The sequence below is a fragment of the Mycteria americana genome, chromosome 3, assembly GCF_035582795.1.
Source record: "Mycteria americana isolate JAX WOST 10 ecotype Jacksonville Zoo and Gardens chromosome 3, USCA_MyAme_1.0, whole genome shotgun sequence".
NCBI classification, from domain to species: Eukaryota; Metazoa; Chordata; class Aves; order Ciconiiformes; family Ciconiidae; genus Mycteria; species Mycteria americana.
The window spans coordinates 111086729-111113362 of record NC_134367.1 but is presented as its reverse complement, the minus strand read 5'-3'; the positions used below and the strand labels follow the sequence as shown (position 1 = coordinate 111113362).

At 39.4% G+C, this 26634-nt stretch overlaps 1 protein-coding gene across 1 annotated transcript in view; it reads right to left on the bottom strand.

Annotated features, from left to right (window-relative positions):
• ALK (ALK receptor tyrosine kinase) overlaps positions 1–26634 on the bottom strand; it is a 316680-nt gene that overhangs the window by 94702 nt on the left and 195344 nt on the right. Inside the window, exon 5 of the mRNA XM_075496570.1 lies at positions 14093–14220. Within this exon, the coding sequence (XP_075352685.1) occupies positions 14093–14220 (128 nt within the window). The remainder of the gene's footprint in view (positions 1–14092; positions 14221–26634) is intronic.

Here is a 26634-nt window from a genome sequence, read left to right as displayed (position 1 = left end):
AAGTGGAAATTGCTTTTCATTGTAGTGGAAAATAGCAATAGAAATCTACCAGCACCAAGTCTGGACCCAAGCTTCTTTTTAGTGGACACGCATTTGAAGGTGGACGCATGCTTTAGAAACGTGATTTATTTCTCCAAAAAGGTGCTTTCAAGAAATGCCCACCTCTGAGTTCTGCTGATACAGATGTGCTGCTTGAAGAAACTGCAGCAAGAAATGCCACAGAAGGGCCATGAGATCTAAGTATTTGGCCCACCTACTGCAAACAAGGCAGGCTTTTCTACAGATGTTACTCTCCATGAGTCAACAGACCCCAAGCACTTTCACCTATACAGTCACAAATTCACAAGGTGAAGGTACTCCCCTCCACAAATCCCAGGCAGTGCAAGGCTCTAGCCTTACCAACAACAGTTCAGCTCACGGTTGTCAACACTAATGAGTTAAGCTGGACTGTAACGAGATCCTGGAGTTATTTGTACCTGTGGTACAGGTAAGTCCCTTGGTTGCAGGCAGACATCCTCCCCCAGCTGCATTGGCAGGAGAGGTTATTGCCTCCATCTGTTCAGGAGCGCTTTCCCTCCTGATCTGCTGAGGAAGCAGCATGTGCAAGTACTCCCTAATTTATTTCAGGCAAAGTCAGACAGGTGAGACCAGACAACAGTTCTTACCTACTCAAGGATTTTATGTTAACCTGTCTCATTTTCAAACAGCAGCTGCTCTCTGGGCTGCATGGAAACATCTTACAGACTCTTGTGACCTGCTTAAAGACTAGAGAAGCAAAGCCACAATACAGTGGTGCTCCAAGGTAGAGGAGCAACTCAGGGGCTGTGCTCTAGTCACTTTTAAAAAACGCCATTCTAATACGTAAGATAATTCTGATACATGGTAATATTCTTACTATTCCATGCAAAGCAATTTATGGAAGAGGGAGTATTTCCCTTTCCCTTGTTTAAAGAGGGCATACTGTGGAACATCAGACTGCTAACTCCCATTACCTTTGCAGCTTTGGGAAAACTTGTAAACACAGCTTGGTCTCGATCTGAGATATTCAGCTCAGGTCTGCTTATAAAACAAGGAGAATGGAAAAAAACAACTGCAAGTATGCTTAAGTTCAGAGGAAATTCTGTCTCAGTTTAGAACTGCACAAGAGGGACCTTTCTTTAAATCAAAAATGGAGATAAAAGGGTGTGTGTATGTACAGGAAATCATAGCAGCTTTTTTGCAGACTAGTATTTAAAATTATTAAGTCACAATGAACATATAACAAAAAAAAAATTTGGTACAATGTTCTGTTCAGAAAAACACATTTTGTTTTAAACTTTCCTGATAAAGAAGAAACATTGATTACACTAACGTAATGGAATAGAAGTTCCCTGACATGACTGTTAATGGTATGTCATGCCTAAGAAGTCCTGTCAGTTGAAATTTAGGCTAGAACTCAATGATCTCCAGGAACTGGATTTGAAATTACCAACTCCCAAATGTAACCAGATATCCTTGCAGAAGTAGGATGAATTAAGGTTCAAGGCAAATGCTGCATATAATATAGATCTTAACCTCATTTAGAAGCAATGTTGTTTAAGGCTTTATTAAGGGATTGAGTTATCTGTTCTGCTTAAACAGAAGTGACGGAGTCATTCACAAGGGTAATGAAAATAAACAAGATAATGCAAGAGAGGGAATTGCACCTACTGGTAAGGAAGTAACTGAAAAAATAACGTGGATCTTCTATTACCACTCTTTGGAAAGCAGCATGAGATCAAATATCCAAATGCAACTCAATTTGAGTGGATTTTTCAAAAAGCCTTCATTGAGGTCTCCCATAAAAGAATGTGGTCAACAAAAAAAATCAAAGCTTTTACATATAAATGATTTTGTGAGGATGCAGAGAAGCAATATGATCTACAGGGCTCCACTAGAAGGCTCTTGGCTGTAGCTCTGCTTCTACCAACAACCACTCTACTTTTGACAAACCACTTCTGCATCTGAATGTTCTTCGGTATGAAAGGACTGTGGGTTTTTTTCAGAAACATACCTTCTTTTCTAGACCGATTCATAAAATATCTACAGAGGGTAAAAGTCCAGGGCTGATTCCTTGTTTATAACCTATACGGGTTTCCCAGAACAGCTGGTGTTTTTAATGCAGAGAGGCTTCTAGGTCTGACTGGAAGCATCCTGTCAAAGCTGCACGGATGAAGCTTCTATTGGTAATGCTGGTATTGTAAAGTATTCCTGGATAGCACTATTAATCTTGCATTCAAAAGCCATTTAATTTTTTTCAGGGTTTATCCTAACAGACTCTGAATAAACTCCTGCAAAATAATTACTATAAAATGATTTATCTAGCATGCTAACCAGTGAGCGTTGAGGATGTTCAATAGAGAATCTGTTTGTTAAAGGTTCCTTGCCTGACACTATTCATTCGAAAGTGAGGAATTGGTGGGCAGACTTTATAGATTATAGGTATTAAAGCACCCACTGGCTTTAAAAGGATAGTTCTGTTAGAAATTCCAGGCTACAATTCTTCAAGCAAAGCATTGTCCCCTTTCTGACACTCTGATGATGCTATGATGTTAAAGGTGGAATGAATTGCTCTCTGAAGTGCCTCTTTTTCTCTCTGTTGACTACAGAGGGACCCTAGAGACTAGCTTTGACATGATGCCTAACTTTCAGATAGCTGAAGTCACAAAAGATGAATACCACCTTGTCTAACTTCATACAACAAAGCATCTGAATGTCTGAACTAAATCTTGCCTAGGGAGATTGAATCCCACGATGTCGTGAATTAGATGACTGGTTTATTATACAGATTTTATTCCCTGACAGTTCAGTTGAGGTCTAGACTAAGAATTGTGCGAACTGCTTGGAAATTAGCTTTGCAAGTTGGAGTTTAGGAGAAGATACACTATTAGAACAAAGAAATAAGGAGAAAGGGACAAGACCATTGCTTGGCTTTGTAAACTGGAAAATAAACTGTCTTCATTTCACCTAATGCCTTTCCTACGCACTCTTTATGAACACTTGGCACTTAGTAAAACCCACACAAGTACAGCAAGATTCCTTAGGCAAACAGTGAAGCTCTGCCATGACCAAGCTCTCTGCCCGAGTAACTTTCGGAATGAGTGCAATTTTCTGAAGAGGAGGCCCCAGAGACAGCGCTCAATTATACCAACACAGTCGCAGCTTAGGCAATGCCTAGCATTAACTAAAAACTCAAAGCTGACAGCAAGTCTACTCCTTCCTGTTTCATTAGTCAAATCCCTCAACTTAAACTTGTTACAGATGCACGAGTAAACTGCTGGTTATTGTTGCTGCCACAAATGGCCAGATTCTGTTCACTCACTACTACTCTCTCATTTCTAAGATCAATGAAAGGGCTGTTTAAAATTGTTTCTATTTCCTCCCAACTAATTCCATCCCAGGTGTCAGCTAACCTAATGCTCACTCACTGTGGCGTGGCCAAAGGGCTTTGGTCATCTTTATTCATCTGTTACCGCCTGCCTTTGTATTTGCGCTAAGGAACTCACAATCTCATTTCTTTGTCCTTTGCTTGTACTCAGTGCACAGCACAGGCCAGACTCATCTGTGAGTACTGCTCTGAGATGGTATAGCAATATGAATAAATGGAAACAGTAATAAACTCCTCTGTAGTATTTGGAGAAGAGTATCACTGTGGGCTTGCAGTGTAGGAAGAGTAATTTTGCATGACTGACTTCCATTTGGTGGCATCCTGCCCGGTCATGACACTTTGGTTTCATTTCAGCAATTACCCTAATTGTCCAGGATAGCAATGCACTGTTTACTTGGAAAGTCAAAAAATAATATGAATCAGAGAATGCTCTGACTGCTATTACACTTGAGAAAGACAACTTTAATGCATTACAGACACTGCTGATGTCTGGTACTGCTAGTAACAGAAGCAGCAAGTAGAAGCACATTTATTATAATGTAAGGGGACCTATATGAAGGCACAAATTAGCCCACATTCTACAAATCAACAGTTAAGATGAAGGCTACTTGCTACAACATAAACTTATAATGAAGTAACAATGGCCCCAAAGATTTCATGATGAGATTAGATAGGCAGGAATGTTTTATGACTAAAGGGAAAGAGGAGGAATGGGCTTGTCCAAATGAGAGTAATTGCCTGCACTTGGGAGCAGAGAAAGTTGGAGGTGCTCCAAAGATGAAATTAGAAGAAAACAGAAGACAAACACCGTAAGCATGGAAGATCACTGCAAAGCACTCTGTGCAAAGATGAGCTGGTCAAGCATCTCTTGGAGTAGAACTTTTTTCCAACATATGATAGAAAAGGTTATTTAGCATTTCTCATTTGTCTGAATCAGTTGTAAGTAATATTTTTAGAAAATACACTTTGTACAAAATGTATTTTGCAATCCAATCTTTTTTAAAAAAATGTAACTTTATAGTAATATGTATCACTGCAAACACTAAGCGTCAGCTCCAGCCTCCTTTACCTACAATGAAAGAACAGCTATAATTTAAACCTAACTCTTCTGTTTTCCAAACCAAACTCTTCTGTTGGCTGTGAAGAGCCCAGCAATGACAAAGAAACTGAAGTCCAAATCAGTGATGTTCGTATCAAACCTCTTGTTAGGCTCCTCCTTTTTCAAAAGCTTTGATAAATATATAGGGACAGATCTTCAGCTGATGCAAGAGTTGAAGCTCCAACAATTAATGGGATCACATGCAACGTGCTTTACAACTTTCACTAGCAGAAGCTCCACCCAAGTAACTTCATAGTTACTCACCTCACTTCCTTTACTTTGGGAAATAGCTCGCATGCAGTAAATACTTCCCCTACTTTGCTGTCTAAGCCACTTGGCAATTTTTGTAGACAGGTGAGTCACTTTACTACTGTTTTGCTACTGATGTGTACAATAAAAGTGCCTAATGAGTTAATACTGTTGCCAAAACTTTACACTTAGTGTTTCTGATCTTAGAGCGATTGCTTTCTTTTTATTACAGTTTCATTGACGTATGTTCATAAACACATGTACATACACTGTTATTCCATGAGGTGCTTAAAGAGTCAACAGTGACCTTCTATAAATCAAATGCAACACTGATAATATTACAGAAATATTGAAATTCCATCCTTTTCATATTTATCTTTTTTTGTACTGTATAACATGATGCTGGATTTATGCAGTTGTTGCTTACAGCTCTAAATGATGTCTTAAAAATCCAGTACATAATTTAGGCTTAAGTGCACGGAATATTCACTGCTGTAGTCTCCGCAAAATCATTTACTCTAGATTGTGGCTCACACAAATCAACCAAAACAGCTTAGATCCCAGTATGCCGCATCATCTCACAGAACCAGACAGATTGCCTCTCAGCCCTCAAAGTTCTGAGGTATCAAAATAGTTGCTTTGTTCATCTCCATTCACATCAAATGAAAAATCCACCGTTGATATTATTTTCGGAACATGATAAATCCCTCTGGAAGAGTTGACTAAATTATATTTCTTTGTAGATCTGAAAAACATTTCCAAACCTCTTATTTTGCTTACAAATTTGCTGATACTCCATCAATCATGCCCCATGAACAATACACTTCAGTCTGGCACTGGACCCAGAATCCAGCTGACTCATTTAAGTGCTTGCAACCTCTCAGCTGTACAAAACTTCAGCACGACAGCTGGCAATCATTTAAAGAAGGGGGGAAAAAAGTATTCTTAAAATTTCTTTCATGTAATAAAACCTGACTGGTAATTTAAGATCTTGCCATCCGTGTGTGACTTCTGGATCAATATGCCTTACTAGCAGGGCTTTCAAAGTCTCAATTCATAAAAGGCCTGTATGCCTCATTTATGGAGGTACTCCGTAAAACTGCCTCCATGGAAGCACAGTGCACAGTCTGTCCTTTCTCATCCTCACAGGTGGAAGGCATGCCTCAGTGCAATTCAGTAATGATGGGATTTTTGAAAACTCCTGGGGGACTAAGGAGCACAGTTCCCATTAATTTGTGCTCCTAAGTCACTTGGTAGCTTTTTAAAGTTCCTCTCTTTCCCCACGTTTTTCATGACTTCAAAGCAAAAGAATCACAACATACAGGTTTAATGATCCTGACCAAGAGTCTGATGTGCAGCTACGGGTTGTGAGTTTCCAAATACAGCATAAAGGAATCTCATTTGTTGAAAGGGCATGCTCTCCTTTTCAGAAAATTTCAGTCCCCTGTTGCAGATTCTTAAATTTTTCAGCGAAAAATCAATGCATGAGGCTTAGTCAGGTGGCATTTCTACTTATGTATTATGGATTTGATTTGGAATTACAAGGTGAGGGCTTTTTGGTTTTAGTTGTTCTGTTGCAGAGTGTCTATTTCAATGTCTCCATCAATGCTGGTACCAATGTGCCACACCTCTCCCACACTAGATACAGTGCAGAATTATTAAACAATGTCTGTGGTTTGGTGCAGTAATTGGTTTGCTAAGAAAACTGGCTGCAGCAGATCATGCAGAAACAGAACAGCAGGACAAAGCAAGCAGGGCTCCCTGAGGCAGAAAGAGGAAGGTTTTGGACAAGAAAAGGGAAGAGCTGGACAAGATCTTATAGCAAGACTGGGGCAGATTTGCGATGAGACTTCTCAGATAGAGAAAACAAGCTGAACATGAATACTTCAGAAGATAAGCCTGGAGGTATAGAACTGCCTTGAGCCAAAATCTAAAGAAGTCTTCACTGCTGTGGTAAAGAAAGAGGAGGATACCTTTTCTCGATCTTGTATGCCTTGCACCACTACAGAGCAGTGCTACCTCAGAATCCAGCATTGGTGTGTATGATACCTATGCAGGCCTTTGAAAAAATAATGTTCTTGCTGCTGACATTATTTTGTCTTCTACAACCTGGAAGTGCACACAGAAAATCTTCTTTCGTTCTTGTCCCATCTTCTCCTCATTCTTGTTCTTCATCTTCCAAAAAATGATTTTGCTCACCAATGCCCTTCAGGCTCTTTTGAGTCATGCCGGAAAATGGGACTAGCTTCCACCTGAACTTCCACACATTTATCTTTGCACTTGGTAATTTTAAATGTTAAATGATTAATCTTTTTGCATTTCATTCAATTTTCACAATTCACTGAATTTCCCTCAGTCTCACTTGGTTCCTTTGCCGGTTCAACAGATTATCCATCTAGTTAGTTCAGTCTGGTTGATTGAATGGCTATCTGATTAAGTTTGATTGCTCTAGTTAATCAATTGGATTGTAAATGTTTATTCCAATCACTTTCTAACTGGTCAAACTCTTTAATCATTTCCGCTATCTAGAACAATTATTCCTGCCTGATATCCTGTCATTTGTTTTCAGTGTTACCCATTTATCGCCCTCTCTCCTTTCCTCATCTCTCCCTCTCTCATTTATTCTTTTGCTCATGCAGTCTGACTCTTACCCTTGTTGCTTGACCATCTCCCTCTTCTGTTCTGACTTTCTAAGCTTCCCCGCTGTCTCTCACCTCTTCTCAAAGACCACTGTAATTCTTCACAAACATGAATCAAGTTGCATAGCTGGGTCTTAACATCTTCAAACATCAGTTCTGTTTAAATCAAAAAACTTAGCTACAGCTAACATGGAACTTCATGGATCTATATAAAACAAAACTCAAGAGCAAAACTACCCCTGACTTTGTTTTAGCAAAATCAAGGTTCTGCTTGCCCCCTGTTACAGGCTAGCAGTATTTTGAAAATGTAGGGGTTTATTATGGAGAGAGAAGGGGAGAGATAGACTGTCACCCACTTACACAATGGAATCAGCTTGCATAAATCTTTGAATCTGGGGTAATACTGGTTTAAAATCATTGGGTCATCCATAAATCGTCATTGTCCTCCCCATTTCTCAAGTGATAATAGTGAATCCTATGATTGTTTCAATAAATCCAAGCAGTTAAAACATCACAAGAACTAAGTGGCAGCAATTAATAGTAATAAAAATAAGTTCAATTTGGGGAAAGCAGATTACAGAGTTCATTTTCTTTCACTGAATCAATGGCTCCCTTGTTGAAATAAGCCTTAATTAAGGGAGAAGGTCAGGATAAAAATCATATACAGCACTAAAAAGATAATGTATTGGCCAATTCTTCAAGGTGTTAAAAAGTACTTAAGGCCCACAACTGCCAACATTTGCAGGGGAACTGAGGGATTTGCAGTGTCTCTCAAGCAGTTTCCAGTACCTCTTATGAGCACGCCCTTCTCTTTTGATTATTAAGGCTTTGGATTTTAAAGGCTGAGATTTCTCAATTCTGTTTCTTAACCCAAATCACCTAATCTTTTTTGAATTAGAGTAGATGAACCTGCCCACTCTAGTAAGACAGTAACTTTGTCTAAGAAACACCCATATTCGGTCCTGCTATGGCAGCTTCCAGCCTTTCCACCTTCTTTATGAATGCATCAATTTTAAAGGCTAGTTTTACGAGCATTATTACACCATTTAAAACATTCCTTTACACCTCCCTCCTCGTATCTTAAAAACCCAAATATATCATCAGTTGATTACTAAACAAAACAACAGAAGACTAGGTCCCATTCACCAACATACTGGCATGACAGACCTATGAAAACCAAATGCTCTAGATATTCAGGTTCATCTCCCCCTTCCCTTTGGCAAGTACACTAATGTTCTAAATAGATTAAATTATTTAACATAACCATCACTGTCTAAATTTCGCTCCACAAGAACTAGGTGTTCACAGTCAGCAACAGAAATGCATAATCACTAATTCATTACTGTAAGAAGCTACTCTACCACTAATTGAGTTACTGTGCCTTTTCTAGAAGCAATATTAAGACTAAATTTGCTTAATTTTTTATTTCTAGCGTTACTATAACTTAATTTTAAAAAGATGAAAATGAAAAATGAAAACAAAGATAAGCCCCATAACAAGTGCATTAAATTTATGTTACTTAAATGGGCACAAACCACAAGTGAAATAATTTTCACTTTGGAATTACCTTAAAATGATTTAACTTCACTATAGCCACCACACTCATCTGTAAAGCAGATTTTTCTCCAACACAAGATCCCTACAGGATTAAAACACTAGCACGTTAGAGATGGGTTTTGGCACACAACCTGAAGTCAGAATAATCAGTCATACCTCATGGGGGGAGCAGAGGTGAATAGGGAGGAAGGTGGTTGCCAAAGCATTCGGAGGCAAATATTCTTAAAATAGTAAGGCTTTTCCAAATGCCTACTTAGTGAAATTACATCCACAGGAAAAACAGCTCAGTGGAACTGTATAAATAGCATAGGCCACTCCAAGGAAAATGCAGCCAATCTGCCTAATTTTTTTCCTTTTTTTTTAAATGAAGGATACTCAGAACTTAATCCAAACATACCAAATAATTTGCACTGACTTCAATTAACTCTGGATCTATCCTCTCTTGGTAAGCTCCTTAACCATGGCATTAATGCCAAAGGAAATTCTCCTGCTTCCTTTACACAAAAATAACCTGGATAAGCCAAGTAAGTATTATGGTAAATGTTCATTCTACACCTCAAATAGAGACAATTACTTCTGAAATTTAAGACGACTCTTTTTTGTTTGTTTGTTTAAAAGCATTACTATTTTTCAGTTTTATAACAATGGCACAATACTGATGGTGCTTATTGTTCTGTTCACCCGTTCCCCTGAATTTCTGGGCAGTGGTGGATCTCCAGACCATATAAGATGACATGGCTGATTCCACTGAAGGTACATGTCTTCTTTCCACTGTCCCATAATTACAACTAAGCAAATAATTAATAAAAAATTTGACACAATTAAGTTAGTTGCTTCATAAATCTTCTGTAACATCTTGCAATTTTACTCAAGTAAAACTTACTTAGAAGTTATACACATTTTTTAATGAATTAATTATTAACATCTAAATTAGCTGTAAGTGTGTCATGTGGGACTTCAATTAGAAACCTGTGTTTCAGTTTTTTACAGTGAGAACAATCACTGCAACAACCTCCTCAGGGACATAGTGGAGTCCCAATCACTGGAGGTTTCCAAGATGTGCTAGGTCAGGGTGCTAGATAATCTCGTCTAGGCTCCCTTTCCCACGAAAGGTTGGACCACATGATCTTTTGAGGTCCCTTCCAGCCTGGGTTATTCTACGATTCTATCAGATACACTGATACTATTTCAGTTCTCGGTTTGGAAGAGGTTAACTTTTCTAGGCAATTTTCCAGCAGAAAGCACCAAGAACTCATTTTGAAAAGGGGATCACTGGTATTTCATTAAGTTCAGTTAACCACAACATCCTGTCATCAAATTAATTTATAAGACAAACTGCAAAAGGTGTGCATACGTGGGAAAACTGAAATGATACATATTCAGATTTTGTCTGAATACACAAAAACATCATTTTAGTAATGATTCAGATACATAAGTAATCCTGTTTGGAGAAAGCCCTTATTGATTTCCTGCAGTTGATTCATAAATCTGTTGCTAGACTATTTATCAAACGGAATCATGAACAATTCTATCTGGCAGTTGCTCATATTTCTTCATACATATTGCAAGTCCATATTCTTACTCTTCCCTCGCTATCTCTTTTTCCAGTAAAATCGCCTTTACGTCTTCAAAATTTTTCCTTTCTTGAGAGGTCCTCTGCTGTGGATCAAGGATTTTGCCTTTAGTACAACCTTAACTTCAACTTCCAGAAATTTGCATATGTATTGTAACCATGAGATCATTACAGAACTAACTACTTACCAGCTCTGAAGGTAACGACTGTATTTCTATGTAGATTCAGTATCTAGTGAAAAAAGCTATTGCTGAGTGGACAGAAGTATTAACTTAATCAACAACACACATTCTCTCCCCTCTCCAAAATAAATATGTTTTTTATGTTGCTTACTGAGCTTGAAAACTTGAAAGCTAAGTGCTTCCTCTTGGACAGGCTGAGTGTCTGAAATAACTGCTTTTAACAGCCTCGGAGCATCATTAAACCTTTAACACGTTTTAGAAGCATTTGATCTCCACACCCCTTACTTAAAAAGTTACTCAGAATTGGTAAATCGAACATTACTAAGTAAAACAATGTCTTGTCATTTACTTGTGCTTACTATTAAGTACTTTAATTAAGACTTTTGGAAATAAGTTAGCAAATTAATTAATTTACAACTGCAATAAAAAATCAGTAAGAAACCCATTAAATATCATTAATAAGTCAATACATTACTTCGGAAATGAACTCTATTTTTATTACTAGAAATTATCATCAACTATAAAATGCCACTGTACCAATTACTTTACTTGTAGAAGGAACAAATTCTTAACTGACATTATTAAATTAATATATTACTTCTCTGCAATTTGTAATTTTTTTTCGCTTTGGATACTGCTCATTTAAATAGTAAGTTGTAAATTAGACAATCAATAGTTTAGGTTTTACACACTGGCAAACACAATCTGCTTCACATTTAAGAGAGTAATTGAAAGTCGATTGGCTGTAGGATGATGGGCAATGCTACCTGTTAACTGTCCTGATCCAAAAACCTATTGACTGTAGGAGCTTTCTGATCAGAATCTAATCCTATGGTTCAGGAAAACTTCCTGTAAAAAAACCCCAACACTTAGCACATGTCGAGTGCTAAAAAGCCCTTAAAGAATTAAAGCCAGAGGATGGAGTGCATGAGAAGAATGGTGGTGATGAACTACAGCAATGATATGAGATGCACTAAATACAGTTTGGGCCAATCCTGAGCATTAAAAAAACAAAAAAAAAAAAACCCAAAAAACCCAAAAAAACACCACCACCACCAAAACCCCCCAAAAACCAAAACCAAATGAACCCCCTCCATCTGCAAGGGATTTCCTTTTTTCTATCAAGCTAACCCAATCAAGACCGATTATAGGATGGGAACTGGGAAATGTGAAGATATTCAAGTGACATATCACTTTGATTTTCTAATCTGCTGCGCTGTTGAATGAAGAAAGGGAAATGTAGAGTACAATTAAGACATAGCAATGACAGAGTTATGTTTCCACTCAATTTTTAGTTACATGGGATGTGAATCTAGAATTTTAAAATTTAGAATTAAAAAAAAAAATCAGAATTTTATCAGCAACTGAATTTATTTTTTTATCTTACTTTCCTATTCAATCCCAAATAGACTGTTACTTTTTCAGTTCAAATGCAATAAAAATCCCATCTTTTCCATGATTAAAGAACTAAAAAAATGGAATTCCCAATGCTCAAAAGCAAATCCCAATCTCAAACTTCTACCTTCTTCAAGCCTCTCTTGGCATCTAATTTAGATCCATACCTGTATCCACCTATGGAAATGGCAGCCTAATTTCCTAAGATTGTCTATGTGCCTTTATTTATTTTTAAATTTTGTATGTGGTCTTTAAAAGGCTTAGAAAAATTAGGCTGAAGGCTTGTTACTGTTTCTCAGATGTTTCTTTCCCAAATTCACCCATGTTTTAGGTGCTTCAGTGACATTAAGGTATCCAAGTAGCTAAGCTGCCCAAAGGCTTCTAACAGCTGCAGAAAAATTAGATTTAGATTAATCTTTTCTTATTGCTTTCCTATTTTCTCCAAGCCTAAGGTGCCACCCTCAGCTGCTCATAACCACCTTCTTTTCTAGTAAAAGGACACAGTACCATATCTTCAGCTGTGTGCAAAAGGCTTAGCAGTTTCAACCAACTGAAAAAAGAACAAGTGGTTTTCTTCCTTGTTGGTATTACGCATACACCGTGTCCTGTAAGCAGAGCAGGGGAGTAGCCAATTGCTACAAATCTGTAGACAAAATGGGAGATTTGTTCCTTCTTTTGCTCACAACGTATCTTAATAGCCTCAGCAACTGACATCTGTCATCTGCAGAATGGTGCCCAGTACTGGTATGAGCTCACTCAGCCAACATTATCCTTTCAGTCAGCTGACTGTCCTTCACCTACAGCTCTCCTTCAAGCACTCCCAAGAGAAGAATCGATGTACCTTCATGGGAGCTGAATATCTCCTGCAGTCTGTCATAATATTTGTTGCAATGAATTCCCAAAGCACTGTGGATGTGAATGACTTCTGTCCCATTCACCTTCTTGTCTCGGGGAGTTGCAATACTTTCTTTTCAGCCTTAGAGAGATACCAGGATGTGTTCTGTACATCAGCAGCAGAACAGGTGTATTCTGTCTAAACACACCTTGTGCTTTCAGCACAGTATCAGCCTGTTCCTTGTTGGAGCTTAGAGGTCACCTTTACATATGGACAGTGCAATAAACCCCTTAATACAACTGGCCTTTGTGGGGAGCAACATAAATAACCAAAATAATGTATATTCTCCAGCAGATTTCCCTGTCCCAGACAGGTTGAAAAGAAGGACATGCAGATCAACTCAGCAGTACTCCAAATAAATAAAATGGACAAAAGGTAATGTGTTAAGTGCTATAAGTAATAATATTCTTCACTGACATGCCACCTAAAGATTTCAGTATGATTCACAAGCTCCATAAAGCTGGTAGAACTAACATGCAGCTGCTTCTGGCATGAAGCACTGAATTTACATACTTGAATTGATAACAGAGCTTGTATTTAAAAAAGTAACCCCCATTAAGGTTGCCCATTATTAAAATTCCACACACTACACTGAGGTATTAGGGGTTATTCAGCAATAACTGCTTTGGAACATTGCCAAAGAAAAGCATACTTTATTAGAGTCAAGTTTTCCACAGTTCCTTAAAAAAACAACCCTGAAATTTGTTACCAGGAGCATCAAAAAGATGACTTGCAAGCTATCTGTCTAGGAACCACTCATCTGTTCTACTTTCTGCTGTAGAAAGTGAAGTCATCAGGATAGGCATCTGGCAAGCCAGGTTGAATACTGCTTTGGTTCTCCCAAAATGAAATTTTCCTAGAAATTCTTTCGGGCGGTGGCGGGGTGGTGGGGAATCTTGTTTCCTTCAAGAAGTTAAAACTTCTAAGGCAACATTAAAAAAATTCTTCCCTGAAAGGGACCCTATTTTTTTTATTTAAACAACTGATTTGACAAGAAGCTGTCATTCTGCGAAGGTTCTGTAACAGCCAGAAATCATGCTCCTCTACAAAAAGGCATCAGAAGACTATGAGCTAGAAGCAGTAACACTCTACGTTACCTGTACTGCAGTTCTTCATCGCAAAGGAATCCACAGCTGCTATGCTCTTGTTCCCATTAGCAACATGCTCCAGTGAGATCCGAAATGGTTTCTCTAGATGTCCAACTCTCCTTTGAAGCAACACCCATCTGGTCTCATCATACAGCGAGAGGAAAGAACAAAGGAGAAGAGCGGTAAGAAAGGCTACTTTACAGAGACCAAATCACCCAAAGCAGCAGCTCCACATGTGTCTAGTCATACTGTGCGTCCTACCCCAGCCCTTACTCCCTTCACGGTGCCCCATGTTCAGGGCCTTTCCCTCCCATGGATTTTGCAAAAGCAAGCTTCTATGCACCAAGATTTCCACCCAGCTAAGATGTGGGAAACCCAGCTAAATAGTAGCTTATTGCTCTCTTCTGTCACACTTCTGTGCTCCCGGATTTCTCACAGATGTCTGCCTGCTGTTTAAAAGAAGCCTAACTTTCTTTGCAAAGCAAGCTGTGAAATCTGTAGCACACATGCACACCCTCTCTAAATATCACTCCTCCTGCTTCTCACCGGCAAAGTCTCTTAGTCACTCAGGCAATAAGCCAGCCTCCAGGGCTTGCTTGCACAATAGCTATAATTCCCAGCACTGCCTCTCTGGTTGAGGTAACACGCTTTGCTTCTAATGTGGCTGGCTTGGAACACCTACAGGTGCATGAAGCACTACAACTAAAACATGCCATTTCTCCTCCTCGCACTTCCTCCCCCCTGCCTCCCAAACAAACAAACAAACAGTCCCACCAAGTAAATCAAGGAACTAAGGAACTGGATTAGCAACCCTGGAGACTAACATCCACACTCCAAGAGTGTTTCAACTTAGTCTGCTTGTTGCCAAGAGTAAATAAGAACAAAAAGTCTGTATGAGCTGAATTTACTCTCTGAGATACTAGAAGACATCAAGGCCTGGCTGTCTTTAACGTCCACCTTCCCCCCTCTGATCGGCTGAGTCTGCTGCTCTGCCTGAAACACCTTGCCAGCCAGCACAAGAACTACTCCTAGACCCTCAGCTCTTACATGTCACCTCTGATTTAACTTTCAAATGTTCTATGTCCAGCAAGACATGTCTAAAGGTAGACAGTAAAAATATAAGTATCTGTCTTTTCCCCAATATACTGGAATTCTGATCTGCAAGGACAACTTTAAGGAATAAAATACTTGTATAACATGCTCCAGCCCATTTCACCTTCCATCCTTGGGCACAGGCTGCCAGTAAAACCACTTGTTGACACCATTTGTGAAGGGCTGCTTCCCAAGAGGTGTGTATTACGTCGGCAGCAATACAGAGCCCATCACCCACTTCACCCCAGTTTATTCAGTGCCTGCTCGCTAACCATAAACATGATCAGGGACGAGAGATTCTGTAAAGCCACTCAGTCACTACGAATCCACTTCTTCACATTTCTCTTCTGTTACAGGAAAAAAATGCAGCACCAAGGAAAAAACATTTCTTTTTAGTGTACTGTAACCAGTCAGCTGGAGCCAAACAAGACAACAGGGGTCTAATAAAACCTATTAGAAAATGCTCTTTACAGCTCCAGCTGCAATTTTTAAAAGATGAGAACAAAAACCTATTGTGTTTCCTTAAGTTGCTTTCAAACACCAATATTAAGCATTATTGAGGAAGACTGTACTATTTCTAGTTGATATAATGGGTCAGGGGAACATATTTTTCATTGCTCTTACACAAACGTTTCCTTATCAAGTACCCCCATCAGCCCCTGGTTGTACGGGTTTGTGCTTGTATGTGGGCTGTACACAAGACCACATTTTTCTTGAGGGAGGGAACCCACTGGAACATGTGTTCTGAACAAAAGAAACTACACTGTTTATCTGGCATCCATAACAAGAACCTCCTTCTCCAGGAGTATGCCAAAATTCGGATATTATCAAGTTAAGGCACACTTCCGAAAGGAAATACAACGACATATATGTATGACATTTGCACCAGCCAACCATCACTTGTGCCTGCTACAAGCACGGATCAATCCCAAATTGTAGACCCTATACAGCTACCAACTAGGAGACATTTTTTGCTCCAGAGGCAGACACACTGTTTTTCTCATCAGGGACACAACAGTGTCATCACGCTCTAGTAAACTGGACAAAATTTCCAGCAGGCAAGGAAGCTGCCAAGAGGTAGGTATGTTAAGGACCTAAAGAAAAGTCCTAAGCAAGGGCTGCATAAAGACCCTGCCGACAGCTAACAGTTCAACTTGCAACTCAGAAAAGAAAACACTGCTTTTTAATGATTTACTAGGTTTCTTCCTCCCTCCTTTTCCAGCAAGAAGAGTGAAATTAGACTGCTAAGTTTCACTTTTTGTTTACAGTTATTTTAATCTCCACATCTTATCTTCCAACTTCTGTGCTCGAGGTTCCCACTTGAGAAGGGGATGTTGGCATCCTTGCTCCTTTTCCGTCCCCCTCCCCCAAACAGATAAATCTACTTTTACTGAAATTAAATAAAATAAAGTACTGAGAGTATTTTAAATGCCTGGCTTCTGTGTGCATTATTTCTTTTGATGTCATCTCAAGTTAGGTATATTATAGGGATTAGAGGATACGAACTTCCCTACAAACAGAGTAAAAAACCACCCTAGATTTAATTTTGGTTATGAAATACAGAAGCATCTGTATGTCATGAAAATCGTTCTCCTCAGCTTCAGAAGACTGATGGATTTTAATTCCAAGTAAGCAGTGGCTCTCAACAATGATTTCCATTTCTGTGCTACTGCTAACCCTCTGGATAAATGTGCCAGGAGTTTTAGGAATTGCTTTTCTGAGTTACTAGTGCAATAACTTTAGTTTGAAATTCTCAGGCCTCTCATAGTTTACCACAGAAACTTTATTAACTCCCAGAGCTGTTGCCAAGCAGGTATTTTATATCTCTGCAATGCAAGACTGGAAAAGGCAGACTCACTCAAGCCCAGATTCATTACAAAATATATTCATATTTTGTGGTACAAATTCCTACGATAGGTTGCCTGAGATTCAAAGATTCATGTGAAAAGAAATCCCAAGTATCAGCCTCTTTCTTCAGAGACATGAAAATAAATGAGCTAAAGATGACACTAACTGGTGGATTTATCAGGGACACTAAAAATAGCTACTGGGTCAGTAGAGAGACCCGCGGGCAAATTCAGATGGGAGTCGATTCTGCAGTCGTTCCATGGCAAAACAGGGACTCTGATCTCCAGACCTTTCTATACAACACCCTGTATTTAACAGACCCATACTCATTTGCAGATCCTGTCTGTCCTTGCTGCTGCCTGGCAGCGGCAAGATCTACTTCAGCATAACTGATATGCACTAGATGTTAATTAGTAGTAGCTTTATTACATTTTCTTAGTGGCCTATATGTTACGAATCTAATCTTAGAAGGCATTTTAGCAAGGTAACAGAAAAGCTACTTCAGTCATCTTTTGAGATAGATGGGGAAATACCACATGTGGAACCTCTTCATACCAAAATCATGCTTAAACAATCTGATAGCTTTCTATGCTGAGATGATAGGTTTGTGGATGAGGGGAGCAGTGGGTGTTGCTTATCTTGACTTTAGTAAGGTTTTCAATGCTGTCTCCCATGCAATTCTGGACAGTGAGGTGGACTGAAAACTGGCTGAACTGCCAGGCTTAGATGGTTATCATCGGTGGTACAAAGTCCAGCTGGAGGCCGGTCACTAGTGGTATACCTCTGGGCCAATAGTGGGGCCAATAATGTTTCCTATCTTCATTAATGACCTGGATAATGGGACAGGCTGCACCATCAGCAAGTTTCCAGCCAAACTGGGAGGAGTGGTTGATACACAGGATGGTTGGGCTGCCACTGAGAGGGGCCTCTACAGGCTGGAAATTTGGGCCAACAGGAACCTCATGAAGTTCAACAAAGGGAAATGCAAAGTGCTGCCCCTGGGGAGGAACAAGTCCATGCACCAGCACAGGCCAGAAAGCGGCTTTGCACAAGAAGACTTGCAGGTCCTGCTGGACAAAATGTTGAACATAAGCTAGCAGTGTGTCCTCAATTATAAGGAAGGCCAATAGCTTCCTGGGTTGCACTGGGAACAGCAGATCGAAGGGGTGATTCTTCCCCTCTATTCAGTGCTGGGGAGACACATCTGGAGCACTGGGTCCAGTGCTGGACTTTCCAGCACAAGAAAAACATGGACTTACTGAAGTGAGTCCAGAAGACAAACACAGAGATGATTAAGGGACTAGAGCATCCGACATAAAAGAAGAGGCTGGGAAAACTGGGATTGTTTAGCCTGGAGAAGAAAAGGCTCAGGAAGGATGTTATCAATGTTTATATGTTATGGGAGGCTGGAAAGAAGACAGAATCAGAAAGTGGTATCCAATGAAAGGACAACAGGCAAGCACAAGTCACATTTGCTTGGACTGAAAGACAAGAAATTCCATTTAATCCCAAGAGAAAACTTGCTTAGTCTAAGGGTTATTGAACATTGGAACAAGTTGCCCAGAAATCTTATGGAGTGTCCACCCTTGGAGTTATTCAAAACCTGACTGGATATGGCTCTGGGTAACCTGCTCTTGCTCACCCTGTATCAAGCAGGGAAGTTGGACTAGTCAATCTCAGAGGTTCCTTCCAACCTCAACCATTCTGCAATTCTGTGAAACTTAGGCCCCAAAAGTAAATTACAGCAGATAACAGATTGCTCCTGTTATCCTTTGCATAACCTACAAACACTCTACAGAGTGATGAATCAGGCTGGTAAGCTGACAACTGCAAGGACAAAGGCATCAGTTACTGTGTACATAGCTATCGTCTCCACACAGCCTTCAACATCAAAACCTATTTTTACCACAACATTGGCCATAATAACCATGATGATCTCTCTAGATACTGCCTCAAGCAATAAAAAAAGACCACAGTTCAACATCTTAATTTAATCCTTTATGCTGTAAAGCAACACACTATACTGTATTGTTTAGGGACAGCTCAATGTCTTGATACAGCAGGCCAGACCCACCCAACAAGGCCTTCACTGAAGGTAGAGTAAGAAAGAAGTTGGCTCAGATACCTAGAATCTGCAATATACATAGATTTAGACAGAAACTAACAACACCGTGGTCTTCAATGACAGAGCAGCTCAAAATCCTAGGTCCAAATATTTTCAGACTTTAGACAAGTTCAGACCTGGATATATTATCTAGAGAGAATTTGTTGCTTAAAGAAAGCCTGGGCAACACCCAGAGTTTCTCTTATGAGGCCGTATCACTCTTCTCCAAAACAGAAAATGCTGCTGACAGAACCTGAACACAGTACAAGGGCTGAATTTTCAAATGACCTTCTGTATCACTCATTCACGCTCCTTAATGTGAAGGTATGCTAGAAACCACCTTGGGCCTCGCACAGCCCTGCAAGGGTTAGGTGTTAGATCCTGAACAAGCCAAAGTACTTCTCTGTAACCTAACCTTTCTTAAACCTCCCATCCGTTACTCAGTTTGCCAGGTACCAGTTTTGCTCCCCTGCTTTTATTTCACATGTAATTACCCAGTTTCAGAAGCCATAATCCAGTTTTCATGGAAACTTAATTTCTGAGAGATATTTATAGTTTAGACACTCTTTGGTTGTTCATGCAGCATGTAGCTTTGGGAGGAACACATTCCTGATTAATTCTAATCAATACACTAATGCTTTAGATGCCATTTTGCATGCTCCTCTGGGTAATGCCAGCACTGATTAATTGCAAGTACAAGTCAGGATGCTCTCTTAGAGGCAGTGAATTAAAGAAAAAAAAAAAGTGCTAGAACTCTCAAGTAAAATCTCAAGCCAGAACACACGCATCCTGCACTTGTCTGTCTTCATGGATAAATGATTTTGAATCCATATAACACACACATACTCATCCTGCTAAAGAGGGGTTTCAAAATGCTTGATTCCAGAAAGTTTTGGGACTTCAGTCTTGACATCCCCTGTACAGCAACCATCTTTGTGACCATTCTCCAGACATCCATCTACATCTGGAAGGTAGAATTCATTTCTGTGCTGTCAGCCAGCCCGACACCTGTGTTGCCACCTATGTCTTCAGTACAGTGCACTGCCAGTTTGCTCCGGCCCCCAGGCGTAAGTTAAGTTTCACCCAGAACATTATCCCAGCCTGGCTCTGACAAAGCCACTGCTTTCTCACATTCAGAGGCCAATCTGAAAGCAAAAGCCTTCAACATATGAGAAGAATATGGAAACAATTAGCAAAAAACAAAGAACCAACCCTTAAATCCTATTGCCTTATGTATAGTAAAGGAGGGCTAAATGCACTTGAACTGTGCTGTGGGAAATGACGAGCTGCGTGGCCCCTCCTGGGTGACGATTCAGCTTGTGAGCTCCCAGCAGCTATTAATAGGAGGTTGAGGGAAGACAAGAACTTCGAACTATCCCCTCTCTTTAAGAAAAAAGCTCTCTAAATTCAAGCTGTGTTTTGCTCTCTCTAAATTGTGGAATTTAACAGACTCCTCATATCTAAGTTGAGTTACAGTGTGATTTTATTTCTCCAGGTCCAGGCTCTCTCTCATCAAAAATACTCCTATTATTACCAACACTTATCATGGTATGCCTGGGAGGAAAATGCAATGTATCTCGGCAAGGACTTAGTTTTATCTCTTTGATAAAAGGTTCAGCGAACTTTTGGGAATTATGAAATTAAACAGTAATAATAGCAGCCGCATCAGAGTATTTCACATCGAAATCCATCTGCGGCATGGTAACGGTAGTGAAAAAATTAGAAGCTGACTTTTCAGAATAAAACCTTGTTAAGGGCAGAATTAAAAATTATCAGGAGGAGTCCAAAACAGAATTTTTCCCCTTTACTACATGAATTGGTGAAAGAACGTAAGTTTCTCCATCCTGCATGCCATTGTATGATTATACAGGAGTTTATAACAGGTTTTAATCTTGCCTCCATACTGCTCCAGACTTTCTTTTGCTTCAGCAATTAATGGACACTGCACAAAGGAAGAACCAGACTAGACCTTTTCTGGATGCAGCAAACAGAAAATTAAAAAATGGCATCAAGAAGATGCCAATACAATTCTAAGAGACAGAAGGAGAAAAAAAACAAAATGACCCGTAGGAGGCTTTGTAAACTCTTTTCTCACTAGTTCAAACAATACAATACACTGTCTTGTAATTATTTTTAATTATCAACTTTAAATTAATTTCAGTTTACTGATCTTAAAATTACTTAAAAGACATCAGGGCCTGAATTTGATGCATGATGATATAGTCTTGAAAAGGATCTACTTTCTAAAATGGCAACAATGTATATTAATGCAAGAGATTATTTAGCATTAAAGGAGATAATTCTTGATGTGCAATGCAGAAAGTTTGCAACACAAACTCTTCTGCTCACTGATCATTCTACTTAATAAGAGAGAAAAATGGTATACATTTTCCTCTATTGATTTAATGCCAGTTGTCTTTCTACCCTTTTCTATGGCCTTTTGCATAAGCAAGATGTAACTGTTGGTGATAGGTTAAATACAGCTAAGACCTTTATTAGTGTCATTGGATCAGACCTTTAACATCCCTGTGACTGGTTCCAAGAATGTTTCCTCGCCCTTCCCTCAAAATGCCTTTAGAAGATAGCTTCACAAAAGTTTTGCCATAAAAAAGATTTTAAAATGGTAATGATTTGCTTTCCTTTTACTCTTTTAATGCTTTTAACATAAAACTAATACCACCCCCGCCCCAAGAAAATGCTCTGTAATTCTGCTAGGTTTGACCGATGAGTCAGACACAGTGTGTACCTTGCCTAGAACAGGAGACCAACAAGATTTTGGCTCCAGACTGCAATGATATTGCCTCAGGTGTGCTGAGAAGGAAGCTAACTCTACCCTCCTTTTAGGATTGCAATGCTGGGCTCTTTTGTAGAGCTGCTCTAATGAGAATTGTACAGCCGGGGAGATATCGCAATATGGCAGAAATTGCTTTAGGTTTCAGTGAGACACAAATAGCCCAAAAAGGGTATTTTTATGTTATACTTATTTTTGGATAACTATGAAAGTTTGCAATTAAGCCACTAGAGTTTCATTGGTCATAGGATCTCCTCTTATATTTAGAGCATGCTACAAGACCACAACTACTCTACATAGGAAAATTTATTAAGATGGCAGAAGATAAAACCTACAGAAAAATATATTTTCCTGTTAACCTCCATAGAATTAAAAATATTAAATTTTTTTGTATCTCTTTCCTGAGTGTCTATTAGAAAAATCATTGTTACAAAGATTTTGCTTTACTAACCCGGTTTAAGTAAATTCCCTGCCCTGAAAATTTGAAGACTTACATCTGACTGCTGTAAAGAATTGAATCAGGTAAGTAACTGAAGAACTGCAGCCTCACAGTGAAATTTTATTCTTGTGATTACAAATGAGAATCTTTTAATGGAATTTAATACAGACAGAGGCCCTAGAAGAAAGAACACAGGAATTGCAGAGGTATTCAAAGACAGACAATGAAATTATGCTGTATGGTGGAGGGGAAACATCTTTCCAATCTGGCACCTTTGCACTGGAACGTAACCCACTAAATGGCAGGGTTGTTATTAGTTCAGTTTTGCTTTCTAAAATGTCTGTGGAAAGAGTAACCCAGATACTTACAGGACGATTTTCCTTACTGACCATTCTGAAATGTAAACTTAATGCTACAGGCATGCTAAGAAACTCATCTACTCAAAAGCTCTGTTGGCCAAGTGGGGCTGAGACATGAGAAAGCATTTCTGTTTTTTTAAACTACAGAACAAATTATTTTAATTAACCACTTCACCACATCCAATAAACACTTCTGAGTTTTTCGTGGGAGCTCCCCACTGACATGACATGACTAATCATTCCAGTAAGACACTACTGCAATTGCAAATACAGTAGAGCTAAACAGCTTGCCCAGAGGAATATGTTCACCTGGCACTGAACTTTCCTTTCTATTCCCCAGTTAAACCATGCAAGGTGGAACTTCCTTCCACCTCTTGCGAAATACATGGTTGGAGGCACTCCTGGGATGCTACAATTAGTAATCGTATCTGAGATGCAGGATCAAAACTGATGTGAAAAGAACCAGTGCTCAGCATATTTTTCTGATGCACAATGGCTCTTTAGTGTCACCTCCTCTTGTAGTCCTCTCCCTATTTGCGTATGAGCTTGATTACACTTCCTTTAATGAAACTAACACTGCCAAAAAATGAGATTTCACTGTATGAAACCAAATTGCAATAACTGCTGGCAGCATGTAAGCCAAGGCAATCCCAGCAACACTTAGCATTCATACAAACCATTACATCTTTAGATGCTTATACAGACCTCACAGCCCCTTAGCAAAGAAATCAAACACCTCATTTTTCAGGTGGGTGAAAAGGAGGCACAGGAAGGTTATATGACTCATTTAGTCAATAACTAGATAGCAGAACTAGGATAAGAGATAAAAATTTCTGATTCTTACTCCTATGTCCTAATCCACTGCATCATGCTGCTTCTGATGAGGGTAATTAAATTTCATGCTTCAGGGAGTAACTTAATTGTCTTTGAGGATCAGAAGGAAATTCCATCCTTTCAACCCAATGTACAGCACTGCTTAGGTGTGCCAGAGTAGTTTTCATTTTTTATTTAAATATTGAAAGTAAAAAATAATCTAATCTTAATTACAGTGAAGTACAGTCAAGGCTTCAGAAAGACAGGATGTCTCTTCAAAGAGAGGAGTAGTGGCAACATATTGTGAAATAACTGAGTTCTCAATAGCCGTGTCTGGGAGACCAATTAAACTGGGATTTTTACCTCGGCACTCAGCAATGGCTTTTCATGACACAGTTAAAGGGAAGTATGAATATTGTGTCTGCTCACCATCTATATGGTGGAATACAAACCATGAAAGATTTTAGGTTCAAAGGCTGAAAGAGGGATGAGAGGGAAGGTTTTACTTAAGAGAACAGCCATCCTTAACTCTGTATCCTTTAGGGATATGTTGCAATTATCTAGCAGCTTTAATAACTTAGACTTCAAAATAAGGTATCAATGTATCCAAAGAAAAATTAAGAGCTAGATGAAGGACTGTTTGGATCATAAGGTTCAGAAGGATTTACAGAACATCTATTCCAGGCATTCCTGCCCACTACAAGACAGTCCCCAACCTCCTGTAAGAGGCTCCTAAAACTCATTCATCAGGTCAAACCCCATAAAAAGCTGTCTGGTTAGAAAAAAATAGCCTGACTGGATTTCAGAGATTCCTAGAAACCACAAAGGTTGGCAGATGATCCTGAGCAAATGCTACCTTTCCCATAACTTCAGCTATTCACAGTGCTTGGCTGCAACACAGAGGCAGGCGTATGATTGCATTGGGCATAAGGTGTGCCATATGCGGTGCAAAATAGATAAGTAAATAATTAAAAAAAACCATGGTGCAAAATAAATAGAAGTTAAATGTCTCCCATAGAACTGTACAATACAGAAGATGTCTATACATAAGCAACGTGAGGGGTAGCATGAAATGAAATTGTAGGGGTGAAGACGAAAGATGTATTTCCTGATGAACAACTTCCTTTTCCAACTTAATTTGCTTCCTTCAAACAGACTTTTCAAAGAAACAACTCATTAGGAAGGATCTGAATGGGGAAAGATGAGGCTCGGAATGCAGAAAGATTGTGTCCATTATTGCATATGTAGCAGGTATTGTAAGAGTTACCCTGTTGGGGAAGGGGGCCTTTGAATTGTACGACTCAACTTTGACTGGAGAAAGATGTTTTTAAAAAAAAAAAAAAAAAAGAGTGACTAAAACAATCACCTGGTCACTGTACTCAAAGAAATGGAACTTGGGAGGCCAGCATCTACTTGTCAGAGCAAATGGCACATCAGGAGTCAGACAGACCATACTACTTACAACTGAAATGTCAACTTTAAAGAAACGCAATGACAGCAAGGTTTGCACAGCTTTCAACATAGCAGCAGTCACAGCAATGCTATCATAGTTGATAACAATGTCCTCACTATCTTACCACATTTGGAATATATATGAGAATAACATCTGCTGTGTAGGTCCAAATAGAAGAAATGCTGCCTACAGTCAAGACTAAATTTGCCAGACATGTTCAGCCTGTTTCTGTCTCACTGATCTAATCTCCCTCATTTAGTATTGGATATTTCTGAGAAAGAGAATGGTAACAGGCCATGCTGAACATCCAGAAGGGAAGCCAAGAGTAGCCGACCACATCTGCCACTGCCTGGGAATACAAGTTTCCCACTGTCTGGCATCTCAGCTCCCCAGAACTTGGAGCGCAGGGATGTTTTATTGAGCTCGGCATACATTTGCCTGTTAGTCTCAACATTTGGCATACACACTGCCTTTGAGCATAAATCAGAAAAGCCTTGACAAGGAACATGCATAGAAAACAGACTCCACAAGATGTTCTAGTATAATTTACTGGCTCCTCACAGTCAAATAAAAACGTACCTAAACCAAGAAGCTCATTTCCTTGAGTTAATATTGCCAATGAAATTGAAGGTGTTTTTGAACAGTGATTTTAAAACAGCATGAAAACATGATGACTGTCTTTAGTGTTTACTGATAAAGAAAATACCTAGGCCTCTTCATGCATTCCCAGAACACAGCAGTCCTGCCAATGCTGTTCGTCTCAGTATCCCATTAAATTGCCTTAGAAATTCAAATAGTCTTTTTTTTTTTTTTTTTTTTTTTTTTTTTTAAACAACAGCAGTAAATGCAATTCAATAACATTTGCTGGGATAGCTCTTGCCTTCAGACACCATTCTGGGAAGGAGACCATGCACTGCAGCATCCTGGAAAGCTCAGAAACATGACCTCAGCCTCAAAGAGCTAGCCTCACTTGCAAGCTCACCCGTATTAGGCAAAGGCTGGAAAGGAAACTATTCCACAATTCCCTCACAAGGCAGAAATGGGGCGAGAGGTCCCTACTATGATATTCCAGTGTGACTTTAGAAACGTTGTGACATTTCTGTGAACTTAGGTATAAAAAGGTATACGTGGCGCCTGAGGATATTGTAAGGCTCAATTAAGTTAACAATACCCAGGCTCAGTGAAAAAGGCCAAATCAATCCAGGCACCATTCCTAGGGTCTGACTTAAACCCCATTTTGAATATATAAATCAAAGTCTGAACTAGGATGAGTTTTGCCATATGAACCTGCAACAACCTTTGACCACATCAGACAGCAAAGGCTGCAGGTATGCAAAGTATCTGTGCACGGGTACATATTGTCAGCTCACCTTCAGGCAACATAAACTGGGTAGCAACACCAAGACTGCATTTCCTGATATTAATCATCTGTTTCATGTCACATCAAGAGGATTTTTCAATGTACTATATTCTAAGACCGTTTCTGTTCCTCCCCTGAACAGAATACAACCACAATCCGAGTGCTGCAGGCTGACAGGGAAGACACAGTAACATTTCCAGCCCTTTCTTTCCTCCCTCACTGCTTTCCCACATGGGCTGCCTGAGTAGGATTTTGCCTCTTTCATCAAAATTTAGATTTATTGACTCTCAAA